At 45.9% G+C, this 22,900-nt stretch overlaps 2 protein-coding genes across 4 annotated transcripts in view; one reads left to right on the top strand and one right to left on the bottom strand.

The window, feature by feature from the left end:
- Positions 1 to 37: 37 nt before the first annotated feature.
- PPP1R7 (protein phosphatase 1 regulatory subunit 7) lies at positions 38 to 15,725 on the top strand. 2 transcript variants are annotated; one of them, XM_079315538.1, is made up of 11 exons: positions 106 to 182; positions 805 to 882; positions 1,041 to 1,163; positions 5,169 to 5,224; positions 6,154 to 6,219; positions 6,855 to 6,985; positions 7,856 to 8,018; positions 10,861 to 10,977; positions 12,253 to 12,357; positions 13,172 to 13,258; positions 15,324 to 15,725. In XM_079315538.1, exons 2-11 carry the CDS (start codon positions 840 to 842, stop codon positions 15,498 to 15,500), a joined length of 1,068 nt encoding a protein of 355 aa, XP_079171664.1. In that variant the 5' UTR covers positions 106 to 182; positions 805 to 839; the 3' UTR covers positions 15,501 to 15,725. The 2 variants fall into 2 exon arrangements, with proteins under 2 accessions (XP_079171665.1, XP_079171664.1); XM_079315539.1 differs by lacking the exon at positions 805 to 882 and having other exon boundaries at positions 38 to 182.
- Positions 15,726 to 20,061: 4,336 nt separating this feature from the next.
- Positions 20,062 to 22,900, bottom strand: part of HDLBP (high density lipoprotein binding protein) — a 38,553-nt gene continuing 35,714 nt past the window's right edge. For both annotated transcript variants that reach the window (XM_079314813.1, XM_079314814.1), the window contains exon 28: positions 20,062 to 22,443. In XM_079314813.1, the coding sequence (XP_079170939.1) occupies positions 22,357 to 22,443 (87 nt within the window). In that variant the 3' untranslated portion in view covers positions 20,062 to 22,356. The remainder of the gene's footprint in view (positions 22,444 to 22,900) is intronic.

The raw sequence follows: 22,900 nt of genomic DNA, 5'->3' as shown, positions 1-22,900 counted from the left end.
AGAGGGCGGGAAGCTGCCCCGCCTCCTGGGAGCGCCAGCCGCGGGTGATTGGCTGGGGCGCGGCGGCAGCGCCGGGCTCTGATTGGCTGCGGCGGCGGCGGAGGCAGTTTCCGGAAGGGGCGGTGGGAGGAGGAGCGATATGGCGGCGGAGAGCGGAGCGGGGCCACAGGAGATGATGGAGGGTGAGAGCCCGCTGGGGCTGCTGCGGGGGCTGAGGGGGTCGGGGTGGCGCGGCGCGGCCGGCTGCTCCAGCGCCGCCTCCGGGCGGTGCGGCTGCCAGCTGAGTGCTGGGGCGGCTTGTGGGCCCTCCTCGGTCGTGCAGCCCCCGTGTGTCCAGCGTGAGGGCCACTGGCCAGGGGGCCGGGCCCTTTCGGGATCCGGTGTGTGTTACCTCATGGCGTGATGCCTGAGGGACAAGGAGTGGGGTTGTGGAGATGGCCGTGAGGTAAAAAAATAAATACAACAAGAAGGAAACCTTCTGGATGCCGCTGGTTTTCCTTAGTTCCCCAGTGAAAAGGTAGCAAATACTGAGGGGGGACCAGCTGGTTCAGGCTCAGGGTGGCCACCGGAGCCGTGGCTCGGTAAAGGTGAAGGGCTCTGACAGGTTGTCTGGGGAGACGCTTACTTTTATCTGCGAGGATTTTTTAATTGATGCCTTCACTTCTTCGTGTCATTGGTACTATTGTACATGATACCGATTTTTTTTTTTTCCTAAGAGCTCTTAAAATGTAATAGTTCTAATTCCATCTCCGTAATCTTTGGAATTGCACTTTATTGATCTAAGAAATTTCCTTTTTCCTCCAGTCTTCTTCCCAGATTGTTGGTTTTAGGAAGATGTGATGGGAGGAAAAAGTGCATCCAAAATCAAAGTAGAAACAAGGGGTAAGAGGCCTTTTATTTAAGACTAAACCTTTCATTTAGTTAACTTAGGATTTCTACTAACTGCGTAGTCCTTTATGTGAATCCTGGTTATTTGATCTGCTTGCTGCTCCTCCCCTGTGGCCAAAGGCTCAATCTGCCGTTCTGTGTGTCCTGTGCAGTTGATAAGAGGATCGAGTCGGAGGAGTCGGGAGACGAGGAGGGGAGGAAGCAGGCGGTTCGCTTGGTGACAGAGCTGAGCCAGCAGAGCCTGCGGGATGAGCAGAACGGCGAGAGCTCCGCAGGTACCGTGTGCGCCTCGGCGCTGCCCCCTGTGTGTGTGTGTGTGTGTGTGTGTGTGTGCTCCTCCTGGCTGCTAGCCACGGCAATCTGCCCTGGAGCCCTCCTCTTGACAGCTCAATAAACTGTAGTCTCACTGCTGCTAGAATAAAGTTGCCTGCTTTTTATGAAACTGCTAATATTAGACCTTTGATTTTTTTTATTTCCTTATTTGTCCATCCATGTTTCTCTTTGAAGTATTTGATATCAAAATGCAAACCGTCTTTATTCGTGTTTTTCTTATATGGAAATTTGGAAACTTTATGTGGGAAGATGCTGGAAATTTTCATTAGAAGTTATCATGAGGAGCTTTTCATAATTCAGCCTTAGTTTATGTCTTTTTTTGCCTGAAGATTTGCCAGGTTCCTTTGGAAGGCAACAAAGACTGTTTCTAGATGAATTGAAGGAACCTGTTCATTTAATTGTTTTAATTTAAAGACATCTCAAAATTATGTCTTTGAATCCTCTTGGGTTTAATCTTTTCCTGCTGATCTCACAGTTTGTTTTAGAATCTGGGGTAAAAATACAGACAGATTTTAAAGCCTGTGAATGTTTGATGGAAGGGTTTTTGTGGCTTGCATGGAACTTGTCAGAGCAGATCCATTTCTGCAGCCCCTGTGTGGTGATTTGAGCTGAGCTTTTGGTGCAGCCTGAAGTGTAGCATCATTCTTTTAACAGGGATGTCTGTGTTGTTATTGTTATTGGGATACTGGAAGGAAAATAATGAAATAAATTTTACTCCTTATAACAAATCCCTCCTCATCTTAACCTTGGGATTTGCTTATGTATTTTTCAACCTAGTAAATTGTTACTAGAATTTTAAATCTCATAACAAAATGCACTTTGTATAGGTCTAATTTGTTGCTGACAGTTTAAACCCCCTAAATATTGATAAAGAAATGCTCTTCCAACTGTTCAATTGATAGAACCATACAGAGCAGGCAGAGCTTTCCTTTGCATGCCTGGAACCCTGAGTGTTTGCTCAGCTGGTGTGATTTAGCTGTTGTTGGAGGTTATATTTTGCACATTGTTCCCCTGGGAATCCTATGAAAGGAAATACAGAAGTAATGTACTTTAGTGAAAGCAATTCAGATTTGTTTGCTGAATTACATTTGTGTACTGTTTAATATAATGAATGTATTGTTAATTTTTCCAAACTGTAAGCACTCAGAAAACTAGGGCAGGAACCAAGCAGAGGAATAATTTTTGAACATTAGAGATAGTTTCCATGGCCAGCTTTGAGTTTCTCAGCTGAAAGGAAAATGATGAGTTTTCCACATTTTTTTTTTTTTGCAGAAGATCTTAAGTAGAGAGAGCTTGAGCAGCTGCAGTTTCAAATTCATAATTTAGCTAATTCTCTGAGGAATAGAGCCTCTGGTTAGAAAGCTTATAACTGAGCTATTTATAATATTCTTCATGCATATGCACTTAACAAGTGTAGTTAGGCTTCTTGTTGATTGAAAAGCTTGTGGTACTGTGAACTTACATAACTCAGTAATGACTGTTCCCACTGTGGAATTCAGGTTTTTTGAATGGTGGATTTTTTTTTTTTCCACCTCTGCAAAGGGATGTGGCTTGCAGGCATAGGTTGCACAAAAATTCACTTGTGAGACTTCAATGCCAGAGTGATGGTTTTTTTCCCTTGGAGAAGTGTGGAGTAAAGCAATTTGCAAGGGAAATTGCAGTCCTGATTGAAAAGTGTTTGTAGGAGGGTCAGTTTAAGAGTTTTTTTAATATCCAATCAGTTCATAAATAAAATGACATATAAATTACAGTAAATTTGCTAGAAGCATTTTCCTCTTCTTTGTCTTCCCCTTTTATTTCTTTTTCTGTTCTATGAGGGAAAATGTATTTTAACATTTTCATACCAATTCAGATTTACAGCTAATTCCAGATACACATCTCCCTCAGTCTGCTGCATGCTTCATACACTTTGCATAGACTTCATTACAGTTTGCTTTATGTAGTAATACCTTTGTGTTCAGTTTTAAATTTCTTTTATTTCAGTAAATTCAATGTGTATCCTGTGTGATTTGGTTGTGCCCCTTTGGATTTGAGTGCTGTTTTCCACACTGGCTGTCATGAGTGGTGTCTCAAAGCCATATGTCAAAATTAATAGGAGCTACCCATTGACAGGCCCCAGAACAGAGTATTTAACACATTACCTAAATCAAGTGTTTATAAATTAAAATATTCAAGCTTGCTAGCCAAACAAAGTCAAAGTTTTTTCTTTTTTACTTGAATGTGTTTTTTTGCTGAAGATTTTGTTTTACCAAGTGCATGGTTGGCTTTACTGTTGGACAATTTTAAAAGTCTCAAAGGACATGGAGCAAAGAAATTCCTTCATTGTGAACACTAAGTTACTGCCAGTATGACTCAACACAAGGGGCATAATTTGGATTTTTTCATGTGATATCTCAAATAACTATTGTTCCACACCTGGGCACTGTTCCTGTGGGCTGCAAATTCAGCAAGACTAGTTTGTTTGGCTTGGAGCAGTTCTCACTGCCAGTCTTTACACCCAAGAAACAGGTCAAAGAGGTGAAGCCTTGATAGCAGCAGGGTGGGGTATCCCACTCCCTTGCTGAAGGGCAGAGCTCCTGATATGGAACTAAAATAAGAAAAAGCAGGCCTTGCTCACTGCTAATTGCTGACAGGCACATATATGTGTGTCAATTTTGTGGCATTTCTGTCTTGCTGTTCAAAGACTACCAGCTCCTTTTGCATTCCCAAAATATAATTTCTGCTTCCTGCTAATTTGTGCTATTTAAAAAAAAAATTAAAAAAAAGGATTGCTTTTTCAGTCCTAATTTCTGTGAATCAGTTCAGTGAGTCTCTTCCCTGTTTAAATGTCCAGGCAAGAGCAACAGCCCAAATACAGGAAGGTCAGGGATGATCTGTGGACTACCAAACCCTTGATGCTGATGGTAGCATTAAAAATGGTGATGCTGGTACTGTTTGTGCCTACACTGCTACTTACAAGGCTGAGCATTAGCAGGAAACACTCATTAAATAGGAGCACTTGACATTTACAGAGATGTTGTAACCATGCTGAGCTGTGAAAATAGTCACTGCTGCTGGGTTAAGGCAATGAGCTTGCATATATGCAGGAGTTAGTGCAAAGCCTTTGGGATGTGGCTGTAATTAAAGTTGCTTGAGTTCTTTGTAGCACCCAGAGAAGCTTTGCACATGAGGTAGAAAAATCTTGCGTGTGATATGTCAGTTTTGCAAAGCTGAATTAGACTTTGTTTTTCTTCAGAAATTGATGCAAGCAGCACACCCATCTCCAGCAAATGGGAATGGGCATGAATTATTCAGCATGAATTCTCCAGTAAATTTTCCTCCCTCGTGTGCTGTGGTAGAAGCACAGCAAATGCTGGGGTGTTTTCCAGAGCTATAAAAGCATTTCCCAAGGAAATTCATGCAGTGGGATAAACAGTGTTGTCTGGCATAGTAGAGAGTTCAGGCAAACAAAGAAAGGGAGATCCATGCAAAACTGTTCAGAACAGTGACATAAAGTGGTAGTGCTAATAAAAGAACCCTGAAGGGTGGGATTGTTGAGATGCTTGGTCATTCCTGGTCATCTCTAGACAGTTACAATTCCTTCTTGGCAAGGTTTGTTATGTTGTCAGAGGAGAACAGACACTTTGGATGGGGTATCCTGGAAGGGATGATGGCCCTAGGTGTGAAGGAAAGGTATCCTGCCCACTCTTGAGCCTGCAGTTTTCAGCAGCCACACAGGCAGGGTGGGCAGGGTGCTGATCTGTGTGTCTTTTGCATCTGAGCACAAAATCCTGCTGTTAAAGTCATTTTCTGTAACGAGCTGCTGTGGTTTTAATGAAGCAGAGTGTCTGAGCTGTGCCTCTGATGTGTCTCTTCTCCTGAGGAGCATTTGCTTTCAGGATGTTGGCTGTTATCCTGCCCTTGTGTGTCTGGGACAGAAGCTCATCACGTGTTTGCTTCTCCTGCAGGAGAGGCGGAGACACCAGTGGACATGGAGACTATTAGCCTGGACCCAGAAGCTGAGGTAAAGGCAGATTTTTGTCCTTTCGGGCTTTATACGGCAGGAAGCAAAGGTAGGCAAGGCAAGTATTGAAACCTGGTTAAAAGATCTGATTCTTCTGAAGCTGCTGGCTACTGTGATCCTTCCCAGAGCTGATTCACAGCCTTTAGACTAGAAGTGGAGTTGTTTTATTTTTCATCGCTAGCTGAAACATTTTGTTAGTACTTTAAAATTTTAAATTAAGCATAGATGCACTGCAAGTGTGGCTGTGCTGCAAGATATATTTCTGGGCTAGGAGCTTCAAAGAGTCTGTTCAATGAGCTGTTTGCTGCTGTGAGCCCTGTGATTTGGAGCAGCATAGTGACTTACCCAGCCCAGTGCCTTGGCATCAGCAGCCTCATGAGCCCGTTGGCAGCAAAGGGTTTGAGCTGGAGTGGGGAAGTGCTCTGTTTCTCTTTGACTTTCAAAACTGGAGTATCTGGGGCTGAACAGCACAGATGTGAAGTGCCTCAGTTGATTGCCAGTGCAGAATTAATGTTGACAGAACCACTGGTTATTCAAACTGTCACTCATTCCTGCTCATCTGAAGCCTGGAACTGGAAATGTGTTCTGGTTAAGCCCTAGCAAAGTAGGTAGGAGAACTTTATGCAAAACGTTATTCAGGTGAGAATTTTTCTCCATAAATTTCTGAAGATTTCTAATGTTGGTAAAGCTCAAACTCAGGAAAGGGCTGTTGTATTTTGCAGATACTGCATTTGCAATTTGACAAATTTAGTGTCTCAGTTGTGGTGGTAAAATCATGTGCTAAACCCATTTTACAAATGCTCTTTGAAGGGAAATTTTAAGAAGCTACATATTTTGTAAGACTGTAATTTAGACCAAAGTACCAGGTTGATCTTTAAAGACCAGATTTGTTTTGAAACAACTGCTAAATCCCTCCATTTCTCTTAAAGGATGTTGACTTGAATCATTTCCGAATCGGGAAGATTGAAGGATTTGAGGTGCTCAAGAAAGTGAAGGTAACAATCCTGGGGGATAGAGAATGTCTCTTTTTGGCAATTTGGGATTTTGTAAATGTAACCTATAAAAAGATTGAGTGTCTCTTTTTGGCTGAGATTTAGTGAGTTTGCTTCATTATTAGCTGAAGAAGGTGTTGCTTACCTATTTGACAAGCAGTAATAAAAATCTTGGGGTTTTGCAAGTTTGTTTTGGAAGTGAATGAGAGACAATATATCAGGGCACATCCTGATACATAGAACATAGACTGAACAATGACTGAACATAGAATAAGATGGATGGGAAAGGATCTCTGGAGGTCTCCAGTAAAGCCCTCAAAGCAGGCCCAGTTAAAACATGTTGCTTAAGGCCTTCTCCAGTTCAGCTGCTGAGTATTTCCAAGGGTGGAGATTATATAACCTCTCTGGGCTGCTGTTACTGTGTCTGAGCATTGTGGGTGGAATATTTCTTTCTGTAGAATTGGAGTATACCAAGAAAAAACAACAAACAAAACCAAACAAACAACTCAACAAATTCCCAGCAAAACTTAATGGGGAAGCCCTCACACACAGCTTTTTGTCTGTAAGCCAAAATGCATTAGATGCAATCTTTCATAACCATTTTTCTGTTTCTATTTCAACTTTTCCTCAACAATTAGACTCTCTGTCTCCGTCAGAATTTGATTAAGCACATTGAAAACCTGGAGCAGTTGCAGACCTTGCGGGAGCTGGATCTCTATGACAATCAAATTCGGAAGATTGAGAACTTGGAGTCTCTGGTGGACCTTGAGTGAGTCCAAGGGAATCACCAGGATTGGGCTGGGGTTGGTTTGCTACTCACTGTGTTACTCATGCTGTGCTTATTCCAGTGTTTATCACCCAAGCCTCTCTCAGAATTTATTTTGGAGCTTTGTGAAGGATAATATTTATTCTCTATTGATAATTAACCTGTGCAGGGAACTAGTTTCATTATCCTGAAACTCCCAGGGCCAGGCAGCTGGAAATGGAACATGTGCTGTGTAAGGCAGTGAGAATGGCAAGGGGCTGCAGCTTCCACCCAAGTGTGGGAGCTCTCAACTCCCTTTGCTCTTGCAGCAAGAGCTCTGTGTAGCAGGTTTATATTCCTGCAAATTTGACAAGAGTTTTCAGTAAGGTTTTTTTTTAATTTTTTTGAAGAGTGTTAGGGAAGGAGTAAATACCATTCCAAGTTTCTGGCACTTGCCTGGATCACTCTGGAGGTGTATTACAAAACTGTTCCACTGGGGCAGGACTGGCCCACCTCTCACCATCACAACTGCTCCCTGCCCAGGGGAGCCCTTGACATGGTCCTGGCAGAGGCAGGTCTTGTAGGCAGGTACCTTTCCCAAGGAAAATGCAGATTGGCTTCCTCCCACTATGGCAGCTTCATGGCTGGGCAGAATAATGGCTGTCTTCTGCATGTGGCAGATGATGTTTTGTTCTTTTAATTTTTTGCTAACACACTACAGAAGTATTTTGAAAGTTTTGATATTTTGTATTTTCTGATAAAATCAAATTGCATTCATGACTTTAGCTTCAGTGCCTAGCAAAAGCTTGATCTCTGCCCACCAATTTATAAGTGCCTCTTCCAGAATCATCCATGCCTGATGGACTGATGAGACTTTGGTTTGTTTTACCTCAGGGTCCTGGACATCTCCTTTAATGTTCTGCGACACATTGAAGGACTAGATCGACTTACCCAGCTTAAAAAACTCTTCCTTGTCAACAACAAAATCAGCAAAATTGAGAATTTGAGCAGCTTGCAGATGCTACAGATGTTAGAGTTGGGGTCCAATCGAATTCGGGTAGGTTTGCTCTGTGAGATGCTGGCTGGAGGTTTTCAGCTCTTTGGTGTGATATTGGCGTTTTCTGAAAGTGCATTGACTTGGATTTGCAATTTTGTTGGTTTTTTTAATTGTTCCAGTCACTCACTGTGCTTATTGCTGTGCATGCTGGAGCCTTTCATCATGCATTAGTGCCTGGCTACTAAATCACCATTAGTGAATTTTTATCTTTGATGAACTCCTGCATCCCCTATGTGTTTTCTTTTGCAGCTGATGGTTTCTTCCTTGTAGGGAGCTAAGTCTATCAAAACTAGCAGTTGTTTTCTCTTACCTTTCTACAGACTGCTGCTGAGTCCATGAAACCTATTGAAAGCAAAATGAGTTTGATTTGCTGGTGAAATTGACAGTCTGCTATAGCAGTCAGTCTTGTTTTGGAAAAAGATTTTCTTGAGGCTTTGCTCTGAAATGCCTTTAAAACCTAAAACTTGGCACTGTACTGCTTACTGCTTTTGGGTTTTATTGTGCAGTTTGTGACTTTTTCAGTTTAAAATCTGTGCCACTTACAGGAGAGCAGTTACAATTAGTCTCTCTTGTCCCTAACATGTGATTCTCTGTATTTGCTCAGGTCATAAGAGAACTGATCAGACAGATGACACAAAAGACTTGCAACATGCAAAATGAGCTTTTTTAAAAAAGCTTTTTTAATTACATGCCCTTTAGAAGATACTCATGAAAGATGAGGGCATTTCAATGTATGTGGTGTAAGTTGGTGCTGCCCATTTATAGTCTCTGAGAAGAAATAAGAGATCAGGAAAATATCTGTCCTTTTTATTTGAGGAACTTGTGGAAGAACACTTGTCTTTGTAGAAAAGAAGGAAACTTCAGCCATTAAAAACAGCTTTCTGAGGCAGAAATAAGTGCTGGTTTTTGGAAGAGGAAACATTTTGGTTTGCTCCTAAAACTAAACTGGACTGAATTGTTTTCTAGGAATTTCTGCTTTGGAAATGAAATTATTTAGGGGAATAAATCTGGAGTGTGGGGACATCAGCCAGGTCAGATGAGGGGTTGGGAACCTCAGAGTTAGCATTGAATGGGGAAACAGGAGTTATGGAGAGAAGCACTTGGCTTTTTTCAGAAGCAGAGCAGGCTCAGCACATTGATCATTATATTACAAAAGTTGGGTTAAGCAAAACTATACTGTATCCTGTATCTGAGCATCATTATCATCTGGGAAAAAAAGAAATCCAGCTAGATTTCTGAATTGATACTTAGGCAGCACATTATCAGTAATGTTGGCAAGCCAAGGAATATCTTTTTGACTATGAGGTTAGATTTATTTTATGTGTGTTTTCTCAGTGTTGAGCATGAGTATATTAAAAGAACAAACAAACAAACAAAAAAAACCCCAAAACCAAAATTGTCACTGCGTGGGTTACACAATTTTCTTAAATTACTTTATTTTTAGTGGTTTTTTTGCTGTTTGTTAATTCTATCCTGACTTTTTCAAACAGCAGTGCTCTATGCTTCTAATTGCTTTATTGGAGTGAGTAACCTGTGACTTGGTTTGGCACAAAGAAATCTCATGCTGACTAGAACTCCAGGGCTAGTTTTCTCTTGGTGTGGGGTGGCTTGTATGTTTTACAGCTGAACATATCCTTAACTCTTTAGGGTGCAAACCTGTGGACTCCAGGCAGTGTTCTTGGCTCTGGGGTGCCTGATTGACTTCTCCCCTGTGCATTAAAGCTGCTGCAGCAGGGCTGTTCTTGCCTACTCTGCTGCACACTCAGACCTCTGAGTGCTTGGAATCCCTCATGAATCCCTAGCATTTTTGCTGTTTCTTTTGGGGAGCAGAACTTTATGCTTCAGCTAACATATTTAATGCTTTTTTCTTAAAGTTGGACTGAGGCAGCTGTAATGTAAGCACTTCTTTACTTGTTCTTAGGTTTTTGTCCCCTCATGTCCATCTGTTCCATTCCTGTCCCTGTACTGAGTCATCAGTATTTCCTCCTCAGGGCTGGAGAAGCTGCCAATGAGCAAGAAATCTATAATTTTTCTTGCAAGGTCAAAACAAGGCTCAGTCCATAGTTTAGAAGGGGGGTGAATGCAGATTTGAGCTGATAAAAACTCTGTTCAGTCTTCTGGTAGTTGTGGGATAGAGGTTAAAAAGATTCTTACCTTTCCTGAGTGTCCATCTTCTTATGTTCTTACATGCACAGAGAAACAGTTAAACACACACACAGAGAAAACCAAGTGGTGGTAGGTCTCAGTGGCCTGGCTCCTCAGCACTGCTCATTTGAAATTTAGGCAGGCATGTGGAAGGGCTGAGATGCCCCAGCCTACCTGAGCACAGACTCACAGCTCTGAGTGTTTCTGTGTCCATATTACTGTTTTACTGTGAGCTGAAGTCTGGTTGTAAAATCCTTGTCATCTTGATTTTTTAATTCACAGGCTTTTCCCTGTGAAATTAAAGTGTTTCCTTTTGTTTGCAGGAGCCTTTTGTAATCTTACCCTTTTCCCTTTATTCCCTGTTTTCACTCTTCTGTTTTGCCAGAAGCATGCTGTGTAGCCAGCAGTTAAATCTATTAACACACACAACTGTGAGACAGTTAACTTTGCTTGTGGCAGAGAAGCTGAACAACTTGCCTCTGTGCTATGCAGTCACTGAAGTGCAGGACTAAATGTACAAATTGTGTTTTTTCTTCTCAGATTCTGTTTCCATTCACTAGTGACAGATTTTTTTTTTTTTTTTTTTCTTTACAAATGTCTATCTTCTACCCAGGATACACCCCGTGGTTATGATGTGACAGCCACATCTACCAGATGGAGTTTTGCAGTAACACTGTCTCCTCTGGTCATTTCACAGGTAATTGAAAATATTGACACCTTGGCTAATCTTGACAGTCTGTTCCTTGGGAAGAATAAAATCACCAAGCTGCAGAATCTGGACGCGCTGACGAACCTGACTGTGCTCAGTATACAGGTGAGATGGATCCCTGTGAGATATACCCTGTGAGATAGATCAGCTCTTCTGATCCACAGAATCCCAGAATGGTTTGGGTTGGAAGGAGCCTTACCATCTTGCTCCACCCACCTTCCACCATCCCAGGCTGCATTCCAAGCTCCCAGCTTGGACACTTCAGGGATCCAGGGGCAGCCACAGCTTCTCTGGGCACCCTGTGCCAGGGCCTCCCCTACCCTCACAGAGAAGAATTTCTTCCTAACATCTAATTTAAATATGCCTTCCTTCAGCTTCAGGCCATTCCCCTTGTTCCATCACTACATACCCTTGTGAAAAATCACTCTCCAGCCTTTCTGTAAGCTCCCCATGAACAGGTTTGCAATGTTAGAGTCAAACTCCTGTGCTGGAAGAAGTGTCATATTCTTTGTGTTGTCTGATTTCTTCCTTTCATGCTACTTGAGATTCACAGACACTGATAAAATTATGAAACAAAGATTTGATTTTTATGGAAGGAAGAACAGGAGATGAATGTTGTGCCCTACTTCCTTCCTGAAACACTGTTTCCCAATGTACTACAATAATATTGAAAGTGTTGTGCTAGATAGTCCTTACAATGGATATGGGCACACCTAATTAGTGGCTTGTCCTCATTTTCTTCTGCCTTCACTCAGAATCAGAATTAAAACACAAAGAAGATGCATTTTCTCATTTGGGTTTGGTTGTTTGTTAAATCTTACCTAAGTACAAAGAGTTCTGCAGCACTTCTAGCTACCAACTAAAAGTGAGCAAAATGGAGGTGAATCCAGCTAGTTACAAGGTATTTTAAAGCTAAACAGTCCAATAGAGAATTAACACCTATATTATTTATACTTTTGACCCAATAACCTGTGACCTGCAGTGCAGCACCAACTGTCCAACCAAAAACTACTCCCTGAAATTATGAAGAAGGAACAAGAAGACAGAAAGAGACAACACCCAAAATCCTCCATCTTGCCCCATGCCTATTACTATATTCTAAACACCCAAATTCCAAACCCTTCACCATGTGAGATCACACACTTCTATTCTAACTACAGAAACCTTCTCCAAGACCTCAGGTCAAAAGCAGAGTTCTCCAGGGGGTCAGTGCCAGAAAGCACAGAAAGCTCAAAAATTCCAGTTTCCTGGGTTCCAGCATGGGCCCAAGCAGACTATTTCCCCTCCCCAGCCATACTTTAGAGAAATTATTTTCCCCCCAGTGCTTCCCACGGGTTTGGGTTTGTTTGGAGTGGTACTAAAGAGCTGTTGCTGTTGCAGAATAACCGTCTGACCAAGATGGAGGGGCTGCAGAGCCTGGTGAACCTGCGGGAGCTGTACCTCAGCCACAACGGCATCGAGGTCATCGAGGGACTGGAGAACAATGTGAGCAGCCTTTTGCTGACTCTGCAGCACAACTCTTACCCTCAGCTGCTTGTGACAGTGGTTTTTCTGGAAGTTTTTGTCCCTCAGTATCCCCAGTTAGGTGTGGGTTCTCTTGAGAGACCACAAATATCAAGTGTTTGTTGTATGTTAAAACATCTCATGTAGGTAAAGATCCTCCAGATATTCTGGAGTATAATTTTTTTTTTGTGACATGGAGAAGGGAGATGTGATTGCAGCAGTAGCCTGGCTCATCCTCAGCCATGGGAAGGCTCCTGGACACGGCTGGCTGCTGCAGCATTTTAGCAGCTTGTAGATAACTATGAGTGCTTTTCAATAGGACAAAACTGGAGCTGGGAGTAAGAAAGGCCAGCCATGGCATGCAGCTTGCCTTCCTGTCAGTGTACATGTCTGTCTTTTTGGATGGGATGGATTTTGTGGAAGCCTGTATCATTTTCATTCTCACCCAGAAAAAGTTTTTCTAAAATTGTTGAGTTTCCTGATGCTAAGGGTTTGTTCAAAGGGACACTTTGGACCTGATTTTCAATCATCCTCTTACTGTGTTTTGAGGAAAGCTGCCAGCCAAGGGCTCCTAAAAAATCCTTCAATTTTGTGACATGGCTTCTGGGGATCACTAGCCCAGCTTAATTGAAAACAGTCTTCCCTGTTCTATTCAGGCAGCAAGAGTTGAGCTGAGTGTGAGCTACTGGCAATAACGTGTCTGCTCCTGACATTTTCCAACTCTGGGCTTGGAAAAAGTGGCACAGGGAAGATGAAAGGAAATCAGATCTAATATTTTTGTGTTTGTTTTGTCTAGAACAAACTCACAATGCTGGACATTGCAGCCAACAGAATTAAGAAGATTGAGAATATCAGTCACCTAACAGAGCTGCAGGAGTTCTGGGTAAGCACAAGCCAGAGCTGTTCCCCAGAGTGTTCTGTGCAACAGAGGGAAACCCTTCTGATGGGCAGCATATGGACATATGTGCCTTGGAGGGAGCTCCTCTACTGCTGATCAGCTTTAAGGTCTTGACAGTCTGCATGGATAGAGTGTGTGATGGTTTCCCCTAGGGAAAGAGAAGAGATTAAAAATTTCTTTGCAGAGCTTTGCTGAGTGCTAAGAAGCCTGTCTCTGCCTTGGAAACCTTCATGCTCAGGTTGGTTATGAAACAGCCCCACATGTCCTATTTCTGCAGCTCTTCTTTCTGTAAGTGAGCATGGCAGAGTACCAGGGGAAGCACAGAGCTTGTTCAGAGCAGTGCTGGTATGTTTATGATGTTATAAATATGAAGAAAACAAAACCAACTTCTGGCTCCATTCCTTTGAGGCAGATAACAGCAGGATTGCTTCTGTTTCTTTCTGGCACCCTGCATTGCTGAGCTCTTTGGCTTTCCTAAGTCAGGTCAGGAAATTCAGAGATATACCCTGTGCTGAAGCATCAGCACTGTGCCATGTTTGGGAGCTGTGTCAAAATGTGCTGGTGTGGGAAAATGGAGAATCAGCAGCAGATGTTCATGGTCTGGCATGTGCTTCAGCTCTTGTAGAGTTTCTGCATTCAAGGCTGAGAATAAGAGCTCTGCAGTATAATGTTTGTCATTTGGAGTTATTTAAACTCTTGGGCAGATGATGAGTGGAGTGGAAAGCAGCTTCAAATGAAGCCCTGCTAGAGTCTGGAGCCCTCAGATCATTTTCCTCATCTTGCAGTGTGGCTGAGGAGACAGCCAGCAGTGTTACCTGGCCATGCCTGTCTGTAAAGAGCTCTTTAAGGAACATTTAACATGACATCTTTTGGGCAGCAGAGGTGAGGCAGTGCAGTGTGGCTGGTGTGGGGCCTGTCCTGAGCCCCTGCAATTTCCTCCTGTCTTCATCTTTGCTGTTGCTCTGCTCATGGGAGGTGTCTGTGAAAGGACAGGCCAGAGCTGAACTTCTGGATTCCTTTGCAAAAACACCAGTGTGTTTAGAGCCCTTTGTCAGAGCAGAGGTCTGTTAGCTGAGCACAGAAAATGCCCTCCTGGCTTTGTTCCACTTCAACACTACATTAAAAAAAAAACAAAACTGCTTTGTTTGAAAAGGAGCAGGGCAGAATTTTCAATGAAAACCAGTTTTGTATCTCCCAATTCATGGTTTGTTTGTTTTTTTTCACTGACTGCACAGTTGAAGCCACATAAAAATATCCTTTAACACCTTAAATAAACAAAATTGAAAATCCTAGACACAGTGATAATCTTCCAGCAGTTTCCCAGTAGCACATACCCTGTGGAGAGACTGAGACATCTAAAGGTTGAGTGACATTGTGATGACCTGTAGCAGAATGAGACAATCCAAGGAGAGCTTGTATATTTTATTTGAAGGTGGCATTGCTGCAGTGATTCTGTATCCAGGATTGGGCAGCATGTGGCCACCTTGCAGCTTTTCTTCCTTGTTGGACAGCTGAAGCACTCATTCCTTTTCTGTACAATGGCTGAGCCAACTATGAGGCAGGAAAAGAGCCCAAATCGGAGAGCTTGCCATTTTCTCTGGAGTGTAGCAGCAGTTCTTGCAGGGAATTTTTTGTAGAGGAGAGAGGAAAATGTTGCTTTTGTCAGTTTATGACCTTTTTTAATGTTTCCTGAGAAGTTATAAAAGCAAAAATGGATGTCACAGTGGAAATAAATTATAATCTAAAGATTTCCAGCCCATAAATGCACAGTGGAGGGGGAGATGGTGTAGAGACTGCCCTGGTGCCTTGCAGGGTCTTTCCTAGCACAGTGTTGGGCTGGATCTCTGATGGGTGGAGCATCTGACCAGCAGCCAGGACAGGGTGGGGAGTTGTGTTTAGTGCTGAGGCCTGGGATGTGAGGCAGGAAAGCTGATCCCAGAGGTTCCAGGGTGAGAAGGTGTTTGTGAGTGTGCAGCGGTAGCAGTGACGCAGTCCCACAACTGCTTTCCTTTTCCTGGGGGGTGTGAACATGCCTGTGTGTGCTCTGCAGATGAATGACAACCTGATTGAGAGCTGGAGTGACCTGGATGAGCTGAAAGGAGCCAAGAATTTGGAGACTGTATACCTGGAGAGAAACCCCTTGCAGAAGGACCCCCAGTACCGGCGCAAAATCATGCTGGCCCTCCCGACCGTGCGGCAGATCGACGCCACCTTCGTGCGGTTCTGAGCCTCCTGCTGCCCCTCTCCCCTGCCCTCCTCCCACAAATGTCCCAGCAGGGTTTTTTATCCACTCACCACTCCCCAGGTCTTCAGTACACTGACACCTCACAGGGCAAACAGTCAACAAAAAGCACTGAAACCAGGTCTCGTGTACAATGCACTCATTGTTTTTGAAATGTTGTTATTATTATTATTATTATTATTATTATTATTATTAAATCTTAACACAAGAGCCTTCAGTGTGCCTGTGTTTCATATTTTATGGTGGAGGTTTTATCAGAATAGTGTTTGTGGCAGGCTGGAGACTTGTGAGCCACTTGCTGGCCACAGCTGACTGTGACACACCTTCTGGTTAGGGATGTCCTCACAAACACCATGTCCAGACCAAGGCTCAACAGTGGCCTGTAAAAATGTGAAAAAAGATCTGATAGAGATCCCCACCCAGGTTAGTTACCAGGTGCTAAATACCTGCTGGTACAACAGGAGGGGAGTAGCCTTTTTGTACTCATGTTTTAAACACAGCTACAAGTTCATGAGAGGACTGGGAACAAACTGGTATTGATATATTAAGGGTGAGCAAGGTAAGGGTGTGGTAGCACTTTGTAGCAGACAGTGTTTGCCATGAGAGAATCTGAATCAGGTCCTGCTTCTACTGAAGGTGGCAGTGTGGTATTGCTGTCCCTCTGCAGCTGTGTTTGATCCAGGCCATTGAACTGCTTCTCTCCAGCAGTTGAAAAACTCTGGGAAGCACTTGCCATCTGCTGCTGTGTTTGTCCAACAGGCATGTCATCAGTCCAGGGGAGCAAGGAAAACAGGAGGAGTGCTTGAAAACGTGCACTTGGTGGTAGTTTGATTCACGTTCATGTCAGATCAGAATGAATCTTTGAAAGAGAGGGATGAATCCCTTCTGCTGGAGACCAGGAATATTAAGCAGGAAAGTGTGGCCCTTTGAAATATTTTAGTTGCCCTCTGTGGGCTGTGTTGCACGTGTTCACTGGCAGTCTGGGTTGTGATGCTGAGGGAGGGGGTTCTGGGCTTGACTGGGGAACCTGCACCTCACCAAGTCACCAAGAACTGGGAATATGGTGAGATGAGTTGCTTTGAGTCCTTCAAAGTGCCACAAACTCTCCCTGGGGACTGTAAAAGCAGCATCTCAGTCACTCTTACATTGCTGCTGTACCCCCACATTGTTCCTGGGCTGGCCCTGTGTCCCCCGGCAGACAAAGCACAGCCAGGATTTTCCCCCGGAGTTGTAAAAACTGTTTTCTTGTAGGTGTGAGGTGAGCACAGTGCTTAAATCTTCCCTGGTGCCCCAAAATCCCAGCGCCTTGGCTGGGCCCCAGTCCCTCCAGGGTGCAAGGGGGACCTGCTCTGTGAGTTCCACTGAAGCCTCTTTGCTCAGGGCCCCCCTCCAGGCCTCCTGCTTCCTGTGCTAGGAACACCCAAGTGAAGCAGCTGCAGCCCCCTCCAGAGCAAGCACATCCTTCCCTCAGCTCCTTGTTTCACTCCCAGCCCCACAAGAGCACCAGGTCCTGGAGGAGAGATGTGCAGGACAAACATGGCTTTGGGTTCCATCATGAGATTTCTTTCCTTGCCTCAGACTTGGTGTGGGAAACCATCCCCTGGGAGCTGAGCTGGCAGCAGGACAGCTGTGAGAACAGGGACTTGCAGGAGAGATCTGCTGCCATCCACAGGACCTGGAGGAAGAATTTCTGGACAAGCTTCAAGCTGCTGGGATACACACAGAAAAGGTACCCAGTGACTGGACTCCAGATTTCTGTTCCCTTGTGGTAAATGCAGCCTTGATTTGTGGATTATGGGGTCCAGGGGAGGACGTGCCCTGCCACGGGGGTCCCTCCCAGGAGGGGAGCCAGGCCTTGCAGGGCTGTGATGTGTTTGTGTTCATGGCTGCTCCACACCATGCCACCCACATAAACACGTGCAGGTGCCAGCAGCCTTATCTTTTATCTTCTGCTGGAGTTGCTTCTCCCCACAGCACATGACTATCTGGAGAAGGAGGAGGTGCCCTGTCTGCTGCTGAGTGCACCCTGGAGCCTGCTCTGCCCCTGTGCACAGCTCCAGCTCTGGCTGCCTCTGCCAGGGGGGCAGTGCCCCAGTGCTCCTGGTGCTAACTGGTCTCAGTCTGGGACCTCATCAGTCCTTTTGTTACCTTGGTAAGCAAGAAGAGGGCTCAGTGTGCACCAGATAAGCCCTTCTTTCCCTGGGGCTGCTCTGGACTCAGTACCTGGGGTATCCACTCACAGACCTGATGTGGCTCCTGCAGGTTTGTCAGCTGTCCCAGAAACCACCTGAGCTTTCTGGGGATCTGCAATGAGGAGCTGAGTGCAGGTGGGAGAGATCTGCACTGGCCATCCCAGCTGGTGTGTGCTGTGGGAATGGCTTCCCAAGGGTGGGGTCTGATCTCCATGAGCTGGCACAGGAGCTCCTGATCATCATGGTGGGGAAGCAGATGTCAGGAAAATTAATCCACAAACACCAGAGGTTTATGTCCAAAAAGAAGATAAAGGAGTAATTTTTATTCATTCAAATAAAGGGAGAGGCCATGGGGCATTCCCCTGGATCTCTCAAATTTTTGGAGGACACAGCATTCTTTTTATCCTGATTTCCTGGCCACATTTCCTTCTCTCTTTCCCCATTGGCTAAAGTATTTGAGACATGCAGAATTTCCTGGAATGTCTGATACCTAAGATTCCCCTTTAATGTATAACTCTCCCTTTTAATTTTTAATTCTTATAGAATTCATGGTTTTACCTCATTGCCTCTTTCATCTTTCAACTTCCAATTTCATTTATCAGCAAACCTGCAGTTTGTTTGTAAAGGCAAATATCTTTTTCCATTCATCAATCAGTGGAATCTTTCCCATTGTTTATCTCTCAGTGCTACCCTTACCTACCAGCAAACCCACTGCTTGTTTATAAAGACAAATCCCTCATTCCTCTCACAGATCATCAACAACGTGCAGGAGGTGGCCATCCCCTGAGGATACCCTGAGCTCACACAGGATGCCAAGGGCAGTAGCAGAGGACATGGTTCTTTTGTTCCTCCAGAAGGCTGAAGTGCTGGTGGCATAAGCAGAAACTCCTCTTAACCAAGAAGGTGGGGGAGGAGGGGGAGCCAGCCCTGGTGGAGCTGGGTTTTGGACCATCAGCTGCTGGTTTAAAGGGCTGCTTGATGTGGAGATGGAGATGGAGAGGGATTGGTCTCTGTCTGGGAAAGCTGCTGTGGAGAGGCAGGAACTGCAGGAGTCCCCCAGAGGATGGAGCTTCCACCCTGAGCAGCCTGCAGGGGCTGGAGGGAGAAGGGCTGCCCCACTCCCCACAGGATGGGGCTGTGAGATGCTGCATTGATGGTCACCTCAGTCTGTCCCTCCCTGCTCCTCTTCCTCCTCTTTCTCCTAGTCCTGCAGTTTGGCTTCATTACTATCTATTATATATATATATATATATATATATATATATATTATTACTATCTCCCTGCTCCCAGGCCTTCCCCATAGCCTCCAGCTGTGATTTTCTGCCCCGTGCATACTCCGGGTACATCCACAGGAGCAGCTGCTCAGCAAACTGAACTTCACCTCGGTGCAGGCATCGGGACTTTGTCCTGCAGAGCCACACCCAGTGCAGGCGGAGCAGCTCCAGCCTCGGCTGCCTCCTCCTGCCTTAAGCTCGGGTTTTGCCTTTCTGCCTCTGCCACAGCAAACATTTTGTTCAGCAGAGCAACTTTCAGCCAGGTCCACGTTGTTCACCCATTTCCTCGAGGTGCTGGGGGCCCTGTGTCACTGGACACCACTGTGGAGGGAGGAGCTTTTGTGAATAAACTCCCCTGGGACCGGGTTACGTGTGGGACTTAGGTCCCAGCAGAAGCTGTTTCTGCAGTGCTCTGGCATGCCCGGCTGGGAGCAGGAATAGCTGTTAGGAAGCCGGGTCAGCACCTGCTGCTCTTTGCTGCCTCAGATACAGAGCACAGAGGGACCAGGGTGGCAGCCTGACCCGACTGGCAGCTGCTGGCCCTGTGCTCGGGTTTCATCATCACCTGCTGAGCACAACTGGGTGGCCAGGGTGTGGTGCTGGGGCAGGGGTGAGGACTCACCACGGCAGCCAACCCACACCTCCCATCCACTTGCAGCGTTTGGGTTACTGGATGTGTGATTGCATGGCTGGAACCTGGCACTCTGAGGCTGTGGAGGTTAAGATGAAGTGTGAGCAGTACCTGAAGGGCTCTGGTTGCAGAGTAGCTGAGCAAGAGGGACCATGGCTGATGCCTCCCCTTCCTCCCTTACACCAGCAGCATGCCTGCCAGCAGCTGCCTGGGGACAAGCAGGTTTGTGTTTCCCTAGCAGGAGGGCACAGCCTCTGCCCCTTTCCTGCTCTCACCCCCTTCCCTGGACCCACCTCTTGCCATGTCAGTCCCAGCCCTTCAAGGGCATGACCACAGCAAAGGCTCAGGTGTGCAAACTTGAAATCCTCGAATCCCTGGCAAAACCCAGCCCAGCATGGGCTGTCTTGGATCTCACCCCACCAGCAGAAATAATACCCACCACACTCCAAGCTGTTTCAGGTTTTATTTTAGAATTTATAAAATTCCAGTGTCATCCATACTCATGAGCCTTTTTACATGTTTGCATATAGTCTCCAAATTCCAAAGTTAAGGCCAAGGGATCATTGCTATGGAAACGTACAATATGGAAGACGTCAAAGAGAAGAAATGGACACATGCCACAGTCTGCTGCTGAAGGAGGGTGCTGGGGGACAGTACTAGGTACAATCACTTCATGACCTTCTTTAGAGTGGAAGGTTGGGCTGTGGGGCATGAGCCCAAGGCAGTGAGTGCCCTGGATGTGACTCAAGCCTTGCTGTGCAACTGGTGAGGGCACAGGGGATTAAGAGGAGGAGGGGGTGACAGGCTTGGTGATGCAGGGCAGACCTAAGCTACAGGGCATTAACCATTTCCTGACAGATGCAGATGGGAAGGTACCACCCTAGTTCCCCTTCTCCCGTGCTGGAGGCAAGGCCACCCTGTCCTTCAGGGGCAACCAGGCACCCCACAACGGGCCATGGTCTGTTCCACTTGGTCTCAGACTAAAGGAGAGCACTGTGAGGTTTTGGTTTGACTTCTGCATAGCAGTCTCTGCCAAGAAGAGCTGGCGCAGGAAGGAAAAGCATCGGCATGTTTGGCCTGTCCCAAGGAGGGAAAGGCAAGGCAGCTGAGCTCAGCCTGCCACAGTTGTGCTCTGTCAGTAGCACTAGACAAGAGAGGCTGGGGACTCCTGCTTGTCCGAGAGCTGAAGCAGCTGGGACAGAGGAACGGCTCAGACTACAAGCTCTGTAGGACTGATACAGGGAAGTGGGGGCACAAAAACCCCATGCTACACACCTCCCTCCATAAAGATGTGGTTTTCCTCTTAGTTGTTGGAAGAGCTGACACAACATTCTTTGAGCAAGCTGTGGCAGGGCCCAGATGCAAGTGGCCCCGAGTACAGATCATGGATCACCCTCTACCACATGATGGAGGTCTCAGGAAGGCTCAGCACACACATCAATCCCCAATGCTGTCGGAGCAGAAGCCTGGCTCACACAACCTCTGCAGCCCAGGGCTAGGGCACAGCTGCAACCAAGACACTGAGGCCAAGCCCTGTGCTAGCTCAGCATGCAGTCCTACAGATTCACAGCTTGCCTCAGCATCATCATGTTCTGTTTCCCTCTGAGGCAGCTCTCACAGCCGTGCAGGGACACAAGGCTCCTCTTGCTTCTCCTCCAGGCTTCTGCTATGGCTGCCCAGGAGACAGCTGGAGTAGCTGCTAACCCACAACCATCAAGAGGCCCCCATCATACTGATGTCTGAGGTAGAAAGAAGGCAACAGGAACGGTGTGACTGCTGCTCATGCCGAGCTGCTGCAGCACTAACAGCAGGCTGCAGCTTCTCCGGGCTGTGCGTCCCACCAGCTGCTCCTGAGCAGTGACCTCAGCCCAGCCAAACCTCTCATCCAGCCACGCTGCCACGTGCTGTGCTGCCTCTCCTGGCTGCTCACACTGCTGGGAAGGGAGAACAAGGACTGGGGGCTGTCATCAAGCACTGGAAGACTGGCCAAGTGTGCAGGCTGGGCTGTGCTTGGTGCGGCGCAGGGATGCGCTCACGGTGTTTTCCTGACCAGGGCAGCCGTATGTTGTCCTGGCCCCTTCTATCTCTGTTGTCTCTACAGCCTATTGAAGGTTTTGTTTCTTCAAAAAGCAGGTTTCTGACCTTATAGATTATTTTAAGCTCTCCCCACAGTCAGCTATCAGCATTAAATGAATTTTTGGCAGTTAAAAGGAAAAAAAAGTTGATTGCACTCTACAAAGGTAAGGTAAGGCCTGGGATAAACACAAAGGAAAGAGGGCAAACGTTTTGGCTTTAGAAAGTCAAGGAAATTTATTTCCTGAGGTCATGAGACAGGAAGTAGATTCCTAGCCACAGTAAAGGAGGTCTCCTAATGAAGGCGAGAATGCCTAGTCAGACATGCTCAAGAGAGCAGATTGCTCTGCTAGCGCTTGGGAAGCTGCAAATCTTAGCCACTTGGAGTCAATTATGAAGTTTCTAACAAAAACACACACATTTAGTGTTTGAATCTGAGTGGAAGTCTTGTTCCAAAGGAGGAAAGAATATCCATCAAGAGATGAGGGTGGGTCCTAGACACGGTGATAGCTGAGGGGAGCAGGATGGGGTCTAGCACTCCAGACACCATTAGGAGACCTCTTGGGACAATTGATTTGTGCTCCAGCCGCTGGATCAGATTTCAGACAGGAAGTATTTGTGGCAGGTTAGTGTCAGGTCAGCGGGCTGGAGGAGTTTCTGCTTCCAGGTCATTATCGTTTGGGTCCCCAGGGAAGAGTCTTGGGGGCCACTTGAGCCCCAAAGCTGGGGAAGTCTTCAGAACTGCTCATATCAGGGGCCTAGAGCAAACAAAAAGGGAACAAGTTAAGTTCCTGCCCTGCTGCAAGCTTACATGGTGAGGCCCTGAGCTAATCAGCATATCCCAGGAAGAGAGACAATGGGGAAGGGACAAAAAGGATCATTGTGGCCCCAGGACATCTAGAGGTGACATTGAGGAAGGTGCAGATAAGGTGCAATGGGCTCCAAGGGTCCCAGCTCAGTAACTGGGACACTGCAGCAGGGTCAGGCCAGCCCTGCAGCAGCACTGAGGATGAGCTGTCATTTGTCCCAGCTCAGAGCTGGAAACACTGAGTCAGTTCTGAGCTGCAGCAAGAGTTCAAAGTCCCTATCCCTACCTCTGAAAATAACATAACCTGGAAGGACACTTTCTGATAAGGATCCCCCATTCCCCAACAGCTCCACACAGCTACAGCCAGAGTGGACAAGACATTGGGAAAGTGCTCTGAAAGCTGGACA

Source organism: Erithacus rubecula (genome assembly GCF_903797595.1).
Source record: "Erithacus rubecula genome assembly, chromosome: 11".
In the NCBI taxonomy this organism is placed as follows: domain Eukaryota; kingdom Metazoa; phylum Chordata; class Aves; order Passeriformes; family Muscicapidae; genus Erithacus; species Erithacus rubecula.
Note: the sequence above shows the minus strand (reverse complement) of the source record. Positions and strands in the feature narration are given on the sequence as shown.

Bases quoted from the DNA above. Each gene is read 5' to 3' on its own strand.
- PPP1R7 (XM_079315539.1), top strand. From the start codon at position 140: ATGGCGGCGGAGAGCGGAGCGGGGCCACAGGAGATGATGGAGG. The intron at 5,225-6,153 runs GTAAAGGCAGAT...TTTCTCTTAAAG, and splicing joins GCCTGGACCCAGAAGCTGAG to GATGTTGACTTGAATCATTT. The intron at 6,220-6,854 runs GTAACAATCCTG...CTCAACAATTAG, and splicing joins AGGTGCTCAAGAAAGTGAAG to ACTCTCTGTCTCCGTCAGAA.